A 16,675-nucleotide genomic window follows, 5' to 3' on the forward strand; every position below is an offset into this window, starting at 1 on the left:
ATGTTGCCTAACCTCTTGCACTTTTAAATAAAAAGTGCAAGACTGTTATATATCTAGACATGCATTGTGGCATTTCTTTATTTAGCACAGCCCGCCTATCAGTTGTTTCTCAACAGTTATGTCCTCCTCATCCTCATAGCCTACTGCGATGTCCGTGGTTATAATGACGCTGTTTTATTGATAAAAAGGGTAGGCTAAAACTGGAAAGAGAAATTAGTAAACGCATATTACTGTCGCGAATCCCAAACCAATTAGCCTACATCCTCAAATCCGATTCATGCAATTGAAATAAACATTCAGGTTCTAGTCTACAGTCGCAATTCAAAGGTGACTATTTTTGTGGCTGTGCAATATAGGCCTAGCGTATGGAATCATGACAGCCTATCATACATTTAATCATACGGATGCAAAATAAGACAATACATGGCATATATAAGCTACACAACGGCCAATCACCGTGACAAACACCTATAATAGGCCTAATATTACATTATAATATAATGACCGGAATTTCTCCAGTTTGTCTGGAAAAGTCTAATCTTCCCGGACACATTGACGGTACCGATTTTCTCTAACGGAAACCCTGGTTACCACTGCTAGGAGTTGTGGCCTTCCAGAGGTCAGACACTTCTTTTGCCACAAGATGTGACAATTTGCAGTCTTTGCCCTCGTATGTTCCACTTTTCACAAACTGTGATGCAATTTTGTTTGCAGAGATGGGGCAGTGACGGGGGGGGGGGGTCTGGACCTACCAGTGAGGTTGTTAAGGATGCTCCATGCTTTCCGGCTGGAGTGTGAGAAGTCGATGGAGTTAATGGCCTCCTCCCAGCGCTCTTGCCTCCTTCGGCTGAGTCTTGACAGCAGGGCTGAAGCAAACCTGTCTGACTCAGCTCCTGGGGGGCCTGGAGGAAGGCCCAGTAGAGACTCTCTCCTGGGGGTGCCTGGAGGAAGGCCCAGTAGAGACTCTCTCCTGGGGGGGCCCGGAGGAAGGCCCAGTAGAGACTCTCTCCTGGGGGGAGGGGGGGCCTGGAGGAAGGCTCAGTAGAGACTCTTGTACAGCTATATTAAAAGATGTTAACCTCTTAGTGCCAAAGTCGCATTTCTGCGACAAGCTGCGTTACTGAGTAAAACAGTGATTTTATGATATTTACACGCTGAAACCTCGATTTTCCCGCCACCACTAGATGGCAGACATGTATAACTTTGCTCTCGATTCAGTATGACACCATCTTCCAATGCAATATATTTGAGAAAATCTCATTACGAGTTCCCTATCTTATACACGGGGCGCGCCAGCGCTCCTAAATACCATATGTTCTTTAGAACGGCATATTTCTGAAATAGTTTGACAAGGCGCTGGTCCAAAATGTATCTGCACAATTTATTAAAGATTTATAATAACTTTAATTTTCAATTGAAACAAGGAAATTGTAAATGTTTTTGCTGATAAGAAGAAGAAGCTGAGTAAATGTGATTGGAATTTGTACCCTAACTCCTACACTATGCTGAGTTCCAGTAACAAAGGAAAAAAATGACTTTTGAACTAAACCATCAAGGAAGGAATCTTCTGAGAATCTCCATGGAACCCAGTCTCCTCCACACTCTACCGGACTGATCGGACAAAGGACATTCCTATGGGTGCCATCAGACGGGTGCCAAAGCATCAGACGGGTACCAAAGGATCAGACGGGTGCCAGAGGATCAGACGGGTGCCAAGGGATCAGACGGGGGAGGAGGAGAACGGAAGGATCTCAACGGACATCGCGAGGAGGCATAAAAAGATGTCCGTGAGAATTACTTGTCTTAATAAATAATCACTAACACATACATATTGTCATTTATCTGTAACAGAACAAACCAGAACAGGTCCTGTCCGTTGTATGTATGTTTGTTTTGTTTAAAAGTCTTATGTGTTTCAAGTTTAAAAAAGGAATGTTTTAAAAACTGTTTGACTAAAATGTTGATTTCCTCTCCACATGTTCTCAAAACTCTCTCTCTCGCGAGATGTCTTGGCTGTGGGCTGGACGAGGAAGTGGAAGACTGGCGGCAACCTGTGAAAATTGTGGGCAAAGACGCAGACTTCGCTCCCTACTCCAACCTACAGACAAGCTAATGTTTTCTGAATGACAAACACAATTCTTTTGAAAACTGACTCTGTGTGTTCTTGAGTTAGCATCTATTGTCTGAAATTATTGTTTAATGTTAATTGTTGTCTTATTGACATTTTTGAGTTAAGCTAGAAGCCAACGGTAAAGTTCACTGGTTGTGACAGTCTTGAGACCGTCAGACGGGGGTTAAGTGGGCAGAACTTTACCTGGTCATTGTCTTCCAGTAAAATGAACAATTGCTAGCAGAAACCCAGGGTTCAGTTAGTGAACTCTGTTAACCTTTTGCCTAGGCCTGCAGTGTATAATTAGATGAGCTTACAGCCTTGACACCAAATAGGCTGCAGTGACTCTGATACCAGTGTATGAATAGCCAGTCTGAGGGCATAGAAGGTCAGAGAAGGTTCTCGGCTGAGTCAGTTCAGCCGTAAGGAGCAACAACAGCTGTTAGAATTGGGTAATCGGACATAGGAGACATCAGGAATGTCCGGTCCCCTAGCAACGGTCTAATCTTGAACTGGTACTGTGCCATCATAGCTTCTCACCATAACTAAGATTGTCATGTGACCAGCCTCCTGGCTAAACAGTATTTAAGAGCACCGGACTGTAGCCCGAGAGCGCTTTACTTCGTGGCTCGCGCTTTAGCTACTCGTAGCTCATGTTGGTTTAAACTACGCTTGCATTAGCCTAGCCTAGCTTAGCTCCTAGCCTAGCATGTTAGCTTGTTAGCATGCTAGCTCACACCTGTTTTCCACGCTACTTCAACTCAGGGCTACTCTGCGGCTGCTACGGTATTGTATCTCAGCTACTGTCTTGTAATTTGTCATAACTCTGTCAGAACTGTATCTGACCAAGCCTGAAGCTTGGTTATTGCCTTGTATTGTTGTGTATTGTATATGCTTATTCTTTGTTAAATAAACTATATGATTTATGGCTGTTACGTAATCCAAACTGTGTCTGAGCATCTGTTTAAGGAATCAACATCAACTCTCTCCTGGGTGGGCCAGAGGAAGGCTCAGTAGAGACTCTCTCCTGGGGGGGCCGGAGGAAGGCCCAGTAGAGACTCTCTCCTGGGGGGGACCGGAGGAAGGCCCAGTAGAGACTCTCTCCTGGGGGGGGTGGCCTGGAGGAAGGCTCAGTAGAGACTCTCTCCTGGGGGGCTTGGAGGAAGGACCAGTAGAGACTCTCTCCTGGGGGGGCCAGAGGAAGGCTCAGTAGAGACTCTCTCCTGGGGGGGGGGCCTGGAGGAAGGCTCAGTAGAGACTCTCTCCTGGGGGGGGGGCCTGGAGGAAGGCTCAGTAGAGACTCTCTCCTGGGGGGGGGCTGGAGGAAGGCCCAGTAGAGACTCTCTCCTGGGGGGGCCTGGAGGAAGGACCAGTAGAGACTCTCTCCTGGGGGGGCCCGGAGGAAGGACCAGTAGAGACTCTCCCCTGGGGGGGGGCCTGGAGGAAGGCCCAGTAGAGACTCTCTCCTGGGGGGGCCTGGAGGAAGGACCAGTAGAGACTCTCTCCTGGGGGGGCCCGGAGGAAGGACCAGTAGAGACTCTCCCCTGGGGGGGGGCCTGGAGGAAGGCCCAGTAGAGACTCTCTCCTGGGGGGGGGGCCTGGAGGAAGGACCAGTAGAGACTCTCTCCTGGGAGGGCCCGGAGGAAGGACCAGTAGAGACTCTCGCACTCCGCATCCCAGTACGGTTTGTAGCTGTTGCAACGTCTGCATGGGATGGATTTTTTTGCCGCTTTCACCAGAATGCCGCAGAGTTCCTGGTACGCTTCATCCACGTTGTTGGTGTTAGGTGGTGGGAGGTACCTTGTGGATCTATGGGTTAAGGAGGCGGTACCGTTTCCAGTTGGCCATTCGGAAGTTCCATCGCTTCACCGGCTTGCTCGGGACAAGGTCCTCAAGTTCAGGCATGGTTATCAGCGATGGTCAATGTTGGGACCGTGGGAACTTTCCTAGCACACGTCTATCAGGGAGCCGGGTTATCTACGCCGACACTCGCAAATGCCAGGTCAGGATTTGTCCCAGTTTTCCAGCAACCAGAGACAAAGCTGGCTGCGCCCTTGGCATCGTACAACAGGGCTAGGCTGTTAGTTAACTGCCCAAGCAGCCAGGTTCTCTCTGTCGGGTGTTTCTCTGTCTACCTGTCTGTCTGCCTGTCTGACTTACATTCTCCTCTCTACCTGTCTGTTTGCATCTCACCTCTCCTTTGTCCTTCTTGTCTTTCTTGCCGTCCCCTCCCCCCGTGCTGCTCTTCTTTTCCACCCAGAGTTCAGACTTCTCCACCATGGTCCTGAGGTGGTCCAGGTTGCTCTTGATCAGCTTGTAATTCTCCACATCCTGGGCCGAGATCAGCAGCTGCACCTGTGTATGTGTGTGACGGGGGAGGAGTTGAGCTGATTGTCTTTTAAAGGCGCACAGTCATGCTTGTTTCAGCTCATATTATTTGGATTAAATGCTTAAATTCTGTGTGCAGACATTTTTTAAATCACCATCAGTATAGCTGTTTCCCTACATGCAGGGTTCAACATAAGCAATGGCCTGAAGGCCTGTGGCCAGTAAAAAAGTATGTTGGGCAGGTTGATTGGTCAGTCGCATGCCTGTTCGGACCAGAGACAGTACTCACGAGTCAGTTCACCTGTGATGCTAACTGGCTGAACCCTCAATTCCCTTACAAGTTTTTCTTTCAGTTAGGGTCACACTTAGCTCGGGAGGTAGAGCAGCCGGCTGGGGATCGCAAGGTCCCGGTTCCTAGGGACCCTAGGGGGGTCTGGGGGCATGCCCCCCTGGGAAGATTTTTTTTTTTTAAAGTGTAATATCAGCTTTAAAGTGTGGATATACAGTGGATTTTAGCATGAGGATAGGCTATAGGGATTTGTCACGGTCAATGTCACTGGCATTTTTATTTTTTCCCTGCATCTTTTCACTTGCTGTTGGTCTCACTTACTAAAACCTGTAGCACACTATAGCTAGACTCATAGTTAGTTTAGTGTAGTGTTTAGTGTTTATACTTAGTTTTAGTGACTAAGTATCATTAAGATGTCTAACAGGTTTAAGTGCAATGCATTATTTAGGCGTTTCTCTAGAATTTCCCAACTAATACACCTGGAAAAGCACACTGCACTTTCCCATCGCACAAGCAGGATTAGACTAGATGCTTTTCCTGGTGTATGTTTTTAGATTCACATGGAGGATAGTAGCACTTAATGCTATGAAACAATACGAATGTGCAGGAGTTAGAGCGAGCAGTTGTGCGCTTGTGAGACATCATTGTGGACTAGGTTTATTGTGGTACAAAATAGATGGATGTAGAGCACCTACAGTTTTTAAAAGTGAGAGTAAGTTTGTGTCATCATCATCATCATCTTCATCCGCTTATCCAGGGTCGGGTCGCGGAGGCAGCAGCTCCAGCAGGGGGCCCCAGACATCCCTTTCCCTAGCAGCATCAACCAGCTCTGCCTGGGGAATCTTTAGCCGCTCACAGGCCAGTGCGGAGATGTAGTCCCGCCACCTAGTCCTGGGTCTACCCCGCGGCCTCCTCCCAGCCGGACACGCCTGGAACACCTCCCTAGGGAGGCGCCCAGGAGGCATCCTCACTAGATGCCCGAACCACCTCAACTGGCTCCTTTCGACGCAAAGGAGCAGCGGCTCTACTCCGAGTCTCTCCCGGATGACTGAACTTCTCACCCGATCTCTCAGGGAGACCCCAGCCACCCTCCGGAGAAAACTCATTTCGGCCGCTTGTATCCGTGATCTCGTTCTTTCGGTCATGACCCATCCTTCATGACCATAGGTGAGGGTGGGGACGAAGATAGACCGGTAGATCGAGAGCTTTGCCTTTTGGCTCAGCTCTCTTTTCGTCACAACAGTGCGGTAAAGCGACTGCAGAACCGCACCAGCTGCTCCGATTCTCCGGCCAAACTCCCTCTCCATGGTTCCCTCACTCGTGAACAAGACCCCCAGATACTTGAACTCCTTCACTTGGGGTAAGGACTCATTTCCTACTCGGAGCGGACAGGCCACCGGTTTCCTGCTGAGAACCATGGCCTCAGATTTAGAAGTGCTTATTCTCATCCCAGCCGCTTCACACTCAGTTGCGAACCTATCCAGAGAGTGCTGGAGGTCGCAGGCAGCTGATGCCATCAGGACCACATCATCTGCAAAAAGCAGTGACGTGATCCCCAGCTCACCGAACTGCAAACCCACCTCCCCCCGGCTACGCCTCGATATCCTGTCCATGAAAATCACAAACAGGATTGGTGACAAAGCGCAGCCCTGGCGGAGGCCAACACCCACCGGAAAGGAAGACGACTTACTGCCGAGGACCCGGACACAGCTCTCGCTCTGGGTGTACAGGGATTCGATGGCCCTAAGTAGGGACCCCCTCACCCCATACTCCCGCATAACCCTCCACAAGACCTCTCGGGGGACCCGGTCGTAAGCCTTCTCCAAGTCCACAAAACACATGTAGACAGGTTGGGCAAACTCCCACGCCCCCTCCAAGATCCTTGCGAGAGTGAAGAGCTGGTCGGTAGTTCCACGACCAGGACGAAATCCGCATTGTTCCTCTTCGATCTGAGGTTCGACTGTCGCGTTGTTATAACCCCATACAAACTGTACTTACTGCAGCTAAACTGCACTAACCTACCTTATAAACCCCTCTCTGCTGTTTTTTTTACGATCTAGTTAACGTTACCCATGCCATGTCTAGCTAAACGGGCCACTAGCTAGCGTCGTTAGGCTAGCTGGCTACAAGTGCAAGCTACTGTAGCAAGACAGCATTAGCTAGCAGAAGACGTCTTCTTATTTCATTCCGTGGGACTCTGTTCTCACAGACACAGACCCCCCCCTGCCTCCATTTCAAAAACTTACCAGATCTACACAAATCAGACAAATTACCTATTTTGGATTCAAAACGTTGAATTTCGCCAAAAAGTGACAGGTTTGCACCCCTGCAAAGTGAACCCCAAAATCGCTCACATGTGGCATGGTGGGGCAGTACCTTTTTTTTCCCCTTTTTTTTTCTCAGGGGCTCCCCCCTGCCAGTCTCCTTTCGGAGTAAACTTATTTTAAATATATTTTCTTAGTAGTAAAGAAAGGGAGGGACAGAGGGGTGGGGTGTGGAGGGGAGGAGGGGGGGATAAACAGAAAACAAAAAGAACAGAAAAGAAAACAGGGATGGACAGTTATCATGCTCTGTGTATCACTTTAAATTGGATTAATTGCAGGTTAGTGTTGTTAGTCATTGTGAATGTGTTTTTGCAGATTTGTTGCCAAAATACGGCGCTGGAAGAGAAAGCCAGGTCCGATTCCCATTTTGTGATTGGGAGGTGTATTGTAGAGTCTGTGCTTCCTAGTATTTTGTATATTTTTGAGAGTATTTTCTTCAGAGATGTTATTTCATACATGGCTGCTATGATGGGGGTTGGTTGCAGTTCATTGTGTATAATATTGATTTTAGATTTAAGAACTGATTTCAACTGGAGAAATTGGTCTCTCCCAACACTGTATTTTTCTACAAGATCTTGGAAGGTGGTGAAGGTGTTGTTAGTAAAGATGTGGTTAAGATTAGTGATGCCTCTTTGTTTCCATACCGGGAAGTGTAAGGGTAATTTATTAAGTTGAAAGTCAGGGTTGGACTGGGGCCAGATTGGGGTGTGTTTGCAGGGTGCAGAAGTGGAGTTAGTTAATTTTTTATGTTATTCGTTTTCCACCAGGCTTTTAGAGTTGTCGAGATCACAGTATTCTTGAAGTAGATGTGATGTTTTATGTTGGTATTGAGGAATGGCAAGTCCTGTGGTGATATTTCCATGCAGATTTCTTTTTCAATATCATCCCATGGGTGTTGTTGTTGGGTGGGGTGAATCCATTTGTGAATGTATATTAATTGATTGGCCAGGTAATAGTTATGAAAATGTGGTGCCTCGAGTCCTCCTTGGTTTTGGCTTTTTTGAAGAGTGGTTAATTTGATTCAAGGTGTTTTGTTTTTCCAGTAGAATTTTGCTATGATTGGATCCAGGGAGTTGAACCAGTTGGTGGTGGGTTGGGTTGGAATCATGGTAAATAAATAATAGACTTTTGGCAGAATTGACATTTTGGCGGTTGCTTTTCTTCCGATTATTGAGATTGGTAGGTTTGACCATCTTTGTAAATCCTCCTCTATTGCTTTTATCAGTGGGGTGTAATTGAGTTGAAATAACTTTGACAGCCTGGGCGAAATGTTAATTCATAAATATCTGATGTTTCCAGAGGGGAAGGGGAAGGGTGGATTCTGGGTTATAGCATTCCTATCACCTCCCTCTAAAGGTAGGATTTGTTGATTTTGACCAGTTCATGGAGTAATCTGATATTTTAGAGAATGAGTCTAAGAGTTTTGTGGTTTCTTGTAATGATGTAGTTGGTTTTTGTAGATAAAATTACACATCATCTGCATAAAGGCTGATCTTATGGTGAGTGTTACCTGTGGTGATTCCTTGAAATCGTTTTGTCTGATTGCTGCTGCGAGGGGCTCAATGAAAAGGGCAAAAAGGGAGGGAGAGAGTGGACATCTTGTCTGGTACCCCTGTGAAGTGTGAAGCTTTGTGATGTTATTCCATTTGTGGTGACAAATGGAATAACATTCCACTCTCTCGTGAAGAGGGAGTTAAAGTCCGGATCTTCCATCAGAGATGTGTTAAAGTGCCATCTCGGGGATGGTGGTTTGGGTTGATTGGTGTTTAATGTGAGGGAGACAGGGGCATGGTCACTGATTGTGATGGGATGGTTTTTGGTCTCAGAAATATCCGGTAGAGTCGAGTTACTGGTGAGAAAGAAATCAATTCAAGAGTATAACTTGTGAACATATGAGAAATGTGTGTATTCTTTTGTGGAGGGATTGCTCGTGCGCCAGCTGTCGCCAACACCAAAATCACTCATATTATTTTAAAGTGTCTGTAGAGTGCCCGTTTCTAGAATTACTTGTTCTGTCAATAGCAGGATTAATAACTGTATTAAAATCGCCTCCGATTAAAATCGTTGAATTGGAGTGGTTATTAAGTGCTGAGAAGAAGGAGTGAAAGAATGGGGGGTCGTCAGTATTTGGACCATAAATACTGGCAATGGTCAAGTTGAGGTTATAAATGGTGCAGCTGAGAATGATGAAACGTCCCTCTGAGTCAGAGGTTGTGGAGGTGTGAGTGAATGGCAGTCGTTTATTAATTAAAATGGAGACTCCTCTTTGTTTGGAGGAGCTGAGAATATTTGGCTAAAGTGTGAGGATTTAAATTTCTTGTGGTCAGGTTCTGTTAGATGGGTTTCTGATATACAGATGTCTGCTTGTAGTTTGATTAGATGATTCATGATTTTAATTAATTTGGCCTGTGAACCAGCCCCTCAAATATTCCATGTTATAAATTTAATAGGAAGCATTGTATGTGTGCTTGCGCATGTGAGTGTGCATATGTGTACGCATATGTGTGAGTATATACTGGGTGGAGGTAGGGGGAGGGAAGGCAGTGACCACCATCATCCCCCTCATCATCATCAGCGTCATCAATCACGTCTGCACCTTCAACATCACCACCATCATCACCACCACTACCGTCATCATCATCACCACATCCATCATCAACCCCATCACAATCCCCGTCTCCGCCATCACCACCACGCCCCATGTCATCACATCAACATCATCTCCTCCAGTGTGATCATCCTCGGCAAAACCACTTCTATTCTACTGATCCCCATCAGTTTTTTTTGTTTTTTTTACTTCACCATCCGTGCCCAAATACCCATCATGATCCACGCCGACACCCAGAGGCCCTTGACCACACAGAGGAAAATAACATTAACAATAATAAAGCAGCCTATAGGAGGTGCCACAGGACAACACAAGCGTCCAGTCATGTGACATCCCAGTCCCAAATTCAGCACGAAGGTGTGGGGGGGTGTGCACCCCCACCACCAAGTCCAGTCTCATGTGCAAATAAGGGCTGAAGAGGAAAGGGAGTCACTGATTCATGTCCATGGGGCCTGTTCTGTCGTGTGGGCGCGCGTTCGTGGATATATGTGCATGTGTGTGTGTTTGTGTGCGTGTGTATGTCTGTGCGTGCGTGCGCGTGTGTGTGCGTCCATGTGTGTGCGTGCATGCGCAGACACGAGTGTGTATGTGCGTGCATGTGTGCGGTGAGGGGAGGATGGAAAAGGGGGCCGCGGGTGTGCATGGGGAAGATAATCATCACCATCGTCACCACAGCCATCATAAACCCCATAACAATCCACATCTGTCATACCATGTTTCACGTTGTCATAACATCATCATCATAGCCAGTACATCCACATTACAATTGTATTTATCTTTCTCATCATCATACTTACCGTCATTGTTTTTCCTTCAGTATCCTCAGTAGCACTGTTTGTTTAGTTATTTAGTTTATTTTTTTATATATATTTTTTTCATTAATTAATTTCTCCATCAATGCCCAAATATATATTAAGATCTACACAGTCACCCTGAGGTCCGAGACCGCACAGAGAGATAATAAAGACAAAAACTATAATAATAGTTGCATTCTGTGTTATTCCAAGTTAGTCTCTTTGGGTCTTTAGTAAAGTACAAAAGTGTGGGGGTGTGCATTTTCATTGTCAAGTTCAATTTCATGCATAAGTAAGGGCTGATGAGGGAGGCAGTCATTCATTCAAGTTCATGAGTTTAGTTCAGTATCGTGTGTGTGTGTGTGTGTGTGTGTGCGTGCGTGCGCGTGTATGAGGGGGTTATGAGTATGTATTGGGGAGGAGGGCGATATGGGGGGGAGGAGAGCGATATGGGGGGGAGGAGAGAGGGTGGGAGAGTGTATGGGGGGGGGTATGGGTAGTATGGGGAGAGACGGGAGGTATGGGGGGTCTTAAGAGAGAGGGGGAGAGGGGACAGAATCAGGAGAGGTTTGAGCAATGTGAGCCAACAGTAGGACCTCAAAGTAGTCCCCCCCAGAGTTAATGCACTTCTGCATTCGCTTTTGCCACCCACCTCCGTGGAAGAGATCAAAGCCACCGTGAGTGGGGAACTAAGGGGGCTCAAAGAGGAGGACTTTGCCAAGTGCCAAAAGAGGAGGACTTTGCCAAAAGCGAATGCAGAGGTGCATTAACTCTGGGGGGGACTACTTTGAGGGGGACAATGTGTAATTTCTCTGCAGATTCTGTAATAAAAATGTTTTGAGAGTGTACTTTCTTTATTGTAATAAAATTGTTGAGTTTTGGGAGTTGGTAGAGAAAAGTGCCACAACTGTTACAAGCAACCCCTGCGACACTCTACAAAACAGCCTGTCACAGAAGCACCGATTGAGTGAGGTGAACAATATTATACCAGAATAGTCGTGAGATATAGGGCAACACAGGGATATCATTGTTTTTTCAATTCAAATAGAGGCATGAGCGTGGCTGAAACAATCCGGGGACTTTTCGGTCGCACCTCGTACATACAGGTAGCAGCAGCGTGTAACGTATAACATGACAATATGTGAGTTTATAAATATCATAAAACAAATTACACAATTCAATTTAATTTTTTTAATTAGAATTAATAGTAGTCCATACAGCAGGCTAACTATTATTAAACTGCCCACAAAAATGTCCAAAAAGGTCTATCGCATTAAAAGATCATCTAGGGATGTATAGAAATTAATTACCGGCTTCATACAATCTGTGGATCAATGTTCTGAAAACATATGCAAATTAATATTATTTTATGTATATGATGCATTATTTGCGTATTTAAACATAACATTTCCGAAAACGTTTTATACAAAACATAATTGTCTCAATGTGAGTAATCAATTGGGGACGTTTTGTGGAGGTATCTATTAGGTAAAATGTTTTAGTCTGTTCAACTTTTCTGGTGGAGCGAAAAAAGGCCCCTGCTATATTTTGCTCCCCTTCGCGTAATTCGTAGTTCGGGCTGAGGTTGTGATAGAGACATGATCTTGGATGGGTTTTATGCGCCGAGTCCCCCGAACACGTAGAGACAAACCCCGAGTCAATTAGAGCTCCCTACGCTGAGCTGTGGTAACTTTTGCGCACCTACCGCACAATACCTCCGGAAAACCGCAAAAATTAGGCATTCACTGGTAGAGAGTAGGTGCGGAAAAGTGACCATAACTCAGCGGAGGAAGATCTGATCGATTCGCGGTTGATCTCGCCCTGTTCAGGAGACCCGGGCGCATGAAAACACCATTGGGATCATGTCTCTAGCATTCCCACAGCCCGATCTACGAGCGAATCTTGCGAAGAGGAGCAAAATATGGATGAGTCTTATTTTGTGAAAACTCCGGTTTTGAACAAAAGCACTCCATACCTTTAGCAGGTGATAACCACTAATAAGCTACTAAACCAAAAGGTCTATCATATCAAAACATAATCTAGGGATGTACAGGTATAAAAAATCACATCTAGAATTTGCCCACCCAGATGGTACCGAAAAAGTGTTTGGCCCAAGGACTAAAGATCTAGAGAAGGGTACAGAAACAATTCTGCAGCTTTACAGGTCCCAAAGAGCACAGTGGCCACCATCATTTCTAAATGGAAGAAGTTTGGAACCACCAGGAATCTTCCTAGACCTGGTCGTCCGGCCGTCTGGATCTCAGACTGGGGCAAAGGTTTACCTTCCAGCATGACAACAACCCAAAGCACACAGCCAAGAGAACAAAGGAGTGTCTTCAGAGAAAGTCTGTCAATGTCCTTGAGTGGCCCAGCCAGAGCCCAGACCTGAATCCAATTGAACATCTGTGGGAAGAGCTGAAAATGGCTGTGTGCCGACGCGCCCCATCCAACCTGACAGAGATTGTGAGGAAATGCTAAGAGGAATGGGCAAAAATCTCCAGAAACTAGTGTGCCAAGCTTGTAGTTTTTTCCCCCCAAGATGCCTTGAAGCTGTAATCGCTGCCAAAGGTGCATCAACCAAATATTAGGCTAAGGGTGTGTGCAGATATGTAACCCCTTAATGAACCAATTTTTGTCAGTAAAATAAAATACACCTTTCCTATTCAGACGGCAACTTCCGCCCCCCTAGTTACTGTTGATATGCCCCACAAGTTTTGGAGCAAGTTAATAAAATGCCCACTGAACAGCACATACAGTACCTGATGATTCTTTCAAGGATTCCTGACAATATTGCTGTATGTTATTTGCCAAATGCCACTACTTTGTCTAAGAGAGTTCTACAGAAATGCCTGAACTATTTTCCACAAGGATATATCTATCGGAGCAGGTGACCACATATGAGTTGATGCTAGGTGTTGGCAATCTATGCGGAAGGCACAAGACGCCTCACAAACTCCAGATTGAAATTCATCAGGACTAAATCGTGGAATCTAGTTGCACATGTAAAGCAGGGTGAGTAAATTAGAGGCATCCATTCTAAGAAAGTAAGCCTAGCTACGGGCTAATAAGCTACTATCAAGCACCTAACGTTACTAGCTTCGTAGCATTTTGTGTTGGCGCTGCTGTAAATTGATGTGTGCAGGGAGGTGTGGAGTATCATACAGCTCGTTTTCTTTTAACATTATGGTACAGCAGCCTGCAGGCCTGTTTTCTGTATATTTTAAGAACCATTTTCTTCAAACTAATGTCTAATCTATGAACACGGGACAATCTTTGTTTGTGGGACATCAGAGGCATGGTCTTAAGAAATCAATCAACCTTATTGGTTATTATTCTCCTCGTGATTGACAGGTTGGAAAGGTCTATTGCATATTTTTTTAAAACCTGTTTACACTTTGTTTTTATTGGCTATTGTTTGTCGATGTTTGAGGCAAAAATAAACTCAATCTATTGTAGAATAAGTCTCGTATAACTTTGACCAGGGATATCTCATGCTCTGTTTGACCTAGAGTTATGAAACTTAGCACACATATTCCTTTCCTCACACGGAACAAATTCACCTCATGCCACATTTGATTGTCATTTTGTCTAAAAGAACCTTTTACTTATAAGTGAGTTTAGCTTGATATCAAAGCGCAGATCAACGGCCTGATGCAAAGCTGTCTCCGGGTCTCTGTGTGCCGCTGCCGAGCTAAAGGTCTTAGCTGGACTCCCTTTCCCCGGGGATGTTACAATGTGTGTGTGTTTGTGTCTGTGTGTGTGTACCTGTTTGAAGGTGTGCAGGACCTCCTGTCTCTGGCTGAAGTGTTTGAACAGCAGCTGCAGGGCCCCAGACACCAGCGGTGGGTAATCATGCATGGTCAGGTGGATTAGCACCCGCAGGAACATCCTGCCCCCCTCATCATCCACTTCTAGGATGCTGTTATCCTTCCTAACACACACACACATACACAGGGTGACACATGTATGATGAAAGATGAGGATCCAGGTAAAGTGATCAGTGTTTAGAACATAGAAGTTGCAGATGAATGTACCCGACTCCAAACATGGCATCGGCTTGCTCCGCGATCTTCTGCAGGTTGATGGTGGCTGAGGAAGAACAAAGTTGTATAACATAACATAACTATATAACATTAATGGTAATGTCTGTGCTCTGAGTTGTGTGTGTGTGTGTGTGTGTGTGTCAAGGTTATAATAGTTTTGCTTTTTTCATTAGTTTTATTTTTATATCGTTTTAACTTTTTGTTTTCAATTTCAGTTTAGTTTTGATTAGTTTCTAAGCAGGTTTGCTAGTTTAGTTTATTTTTTATTTTTTTTAAATGCTTAGTTTTAGTTTAGTTTTTATTAGTTTCAGTATTAGTTTTAGTTTTTTTTTCTTCTCCGCTACCCTCGTGAGACCATCCTGATCTCACAAGCTCATGTTGTTTCACTCCGTGTGAAACAATCCATCTGGCGCACGTCAGGTGACTTCTGTGCAGGGGCACAGCTAAGAAAAAATGGAGGATAGATTTCATATCCACCCAAAATACTAGGCTTATGTATGAAATGAAAAAGACTAAAACTAAGGACATTTTCTCAATAATTTTAGTTTATTTTAGTTAGTTTTGTAAACACACAATACAGTTTTAGTTAGTTATCGTTTTTTTGTAAAGTCTAGTTTTTATTTTTATTCCAGTTAACTAAAATGTTTTTTCACACCTAGTTTTCGTTTTTTAGTTAGTTTTCGTTAACTATAATAACCTTGGTGTGTGTGTGTGAGAGAGAGAGAGAGAGAGAGAGATTGTGTGTGCCTACGTGTTTGCTCCAGGGCAGTATTGGTGCCCGCGTCAGCCATGGGGAAGACTTCCACAAACTCCTTCTTGAAGACGGAGAGTAGGAAGGAGAGACGGTAGTCCAGACGCACATTCAGGATGAACTGGAGAGGGGGGCAGGTACAGTATAAGATTGATGAGTGTGCTGTGGCCTGGTCACTTTGCTGAAGTGCTGTAGCCTGATTGGTCAGTATGCTCTAATGCTGTGATCTGATTGGTTAGTACCTGAAGGATCTCCAGGATCTTCAGCTTGGTGTCCATGACAGTGACATCCATCTTGTCGATACTATCCTTGCTGCGGGGCACTCCCTCCATACCGATACTGGGCCGGCCCTGTCCAAACATGGACTGCTTTCTGCTCAGAACCATGGTGGACATCATCTGACCCATGCCATGGATGGAGCGCTTCATGTTCTTACCTGGCGGGATTGAGAGGAAGGTCATAATCAAGCCCCCAGGAATGGCTCAGCATTGTGAAGCTACATGGGTGTAGTGGCCAAGCTCGGTATTGCAAGCTTTGGGGGGAAAAAGCCTACACACACTCATAGCCCATAGTGAAGAAAGAAACATAATTTTCCTCCGCTATCGTGTCGGGCCTAACATGCCCCGTAGCTGTTGTAAAATCCCCTTTAACCCACTGCCTCAAGTGGTCAATTGCTTAAGTAACACAAACCTGGGACCGCATATCATTAAATTTTCAGTATTAAAGGTACCCTGAGGAGTTTATTTTTGGTTACGAAACAGTGTCATTTTAATGTGGGTGAATCTACATTACCCACACTTGTTTATGTGTCCATTTTCAACAAATGTTGTTTCTTCTATGTAGTTTATTTTTTAGATTATTATTTTGTGGTCGGGTCGTCCAGAATTTCCTTGGAATGACGAAACGATTTACTGCAGTACCCTACGCCGCCGACAAGAGACAGCGCGAGCAGCAGGTAACGGACAGTTTATTGTCAAAAGTAACGTTACTAGTAAGACCTATGTAATTACCTCGTCGGTGGCCATCGTTCCGTCTTCAAAACACCCGGCTCAGGTAGCTAAGTTTTACGAGGAAAGGCTAAGGCTCATGGAAAATGTGGTCTTTTTGGGCGAAAAACACTTCCACTTCCCGAAACTCCTCGTAGGGCCTTTAATGCGCCTCCCATTTGATCCAATGCATTGTAGGCCTATCATTGTGTTTTTTCAAAACTACTGAACATTCCATCCAATGCATCTGTTGCTTGGCAACGCTTTTGTTAGGGGAACTATTTTCCTCGGCGGAATTGAGGGAATTGACTATATTCACACGGCGGCCATTTCGCTCTTACGTCATGCTCAGGGTGGGAGAATGCGGAAGCATCCATAGACCATATAGTACAAGTTCGTTACAAAAATAACACTTCAAGATTCGAAATAGTCAGAAATAACA

The 16,675-nt window shown here is 45.3% G+C and overlaps 1 protein-coding gene across 1 annotated transcript in view; it reads right to left on the reverse strand.

Annotated features, from left to right (window-relative positions):
• itpr3 (inositol 1,4,5-trisphosphate receptor, type 3) overlaps positions 1-16,675 on the reverse strand; it is a gene marked incomplete at both ends in the record, with an annotated part of 214,717 nt that overhangs the window by 111,292 nt on the left and 86,750 nt on the right. The window contains 5 exons of the mRNA XM_084436422.1: positions 4,304-4,465; positions 14,219-14,384; positions 14,488-14,542; positions 15,248-15,368; positions 15,490-15,683. Coding sequence (XP_084292548.1) covers positions 4,304-4,465; positions 14,219-14,384; positions 14,488-14,542; positions 15,248-15,368; positions 15,490-15,683 — 698 coding nt within the window. The remainder of the gene's footprint in view (positions 1-4,303; positions 4,466-14,218; positions 14,385-14,487; positions 14,543-15,247; positions 15,369-15,489; positions 15,684-16,675) is intronic.

This window comes from Borostomias antarcticus (assembly GCF_949987555.1).
Source record: "Borostomias antarcticus genome assembly, chromosome: 3".
Taxonomy (NCBI): domain Eukaryota; kingdom Metazoa; phylum Chordata; class Actinopteri; order Stomiiformes; family Stomiidae; genus Borostomias; species Borostomias antarcticus.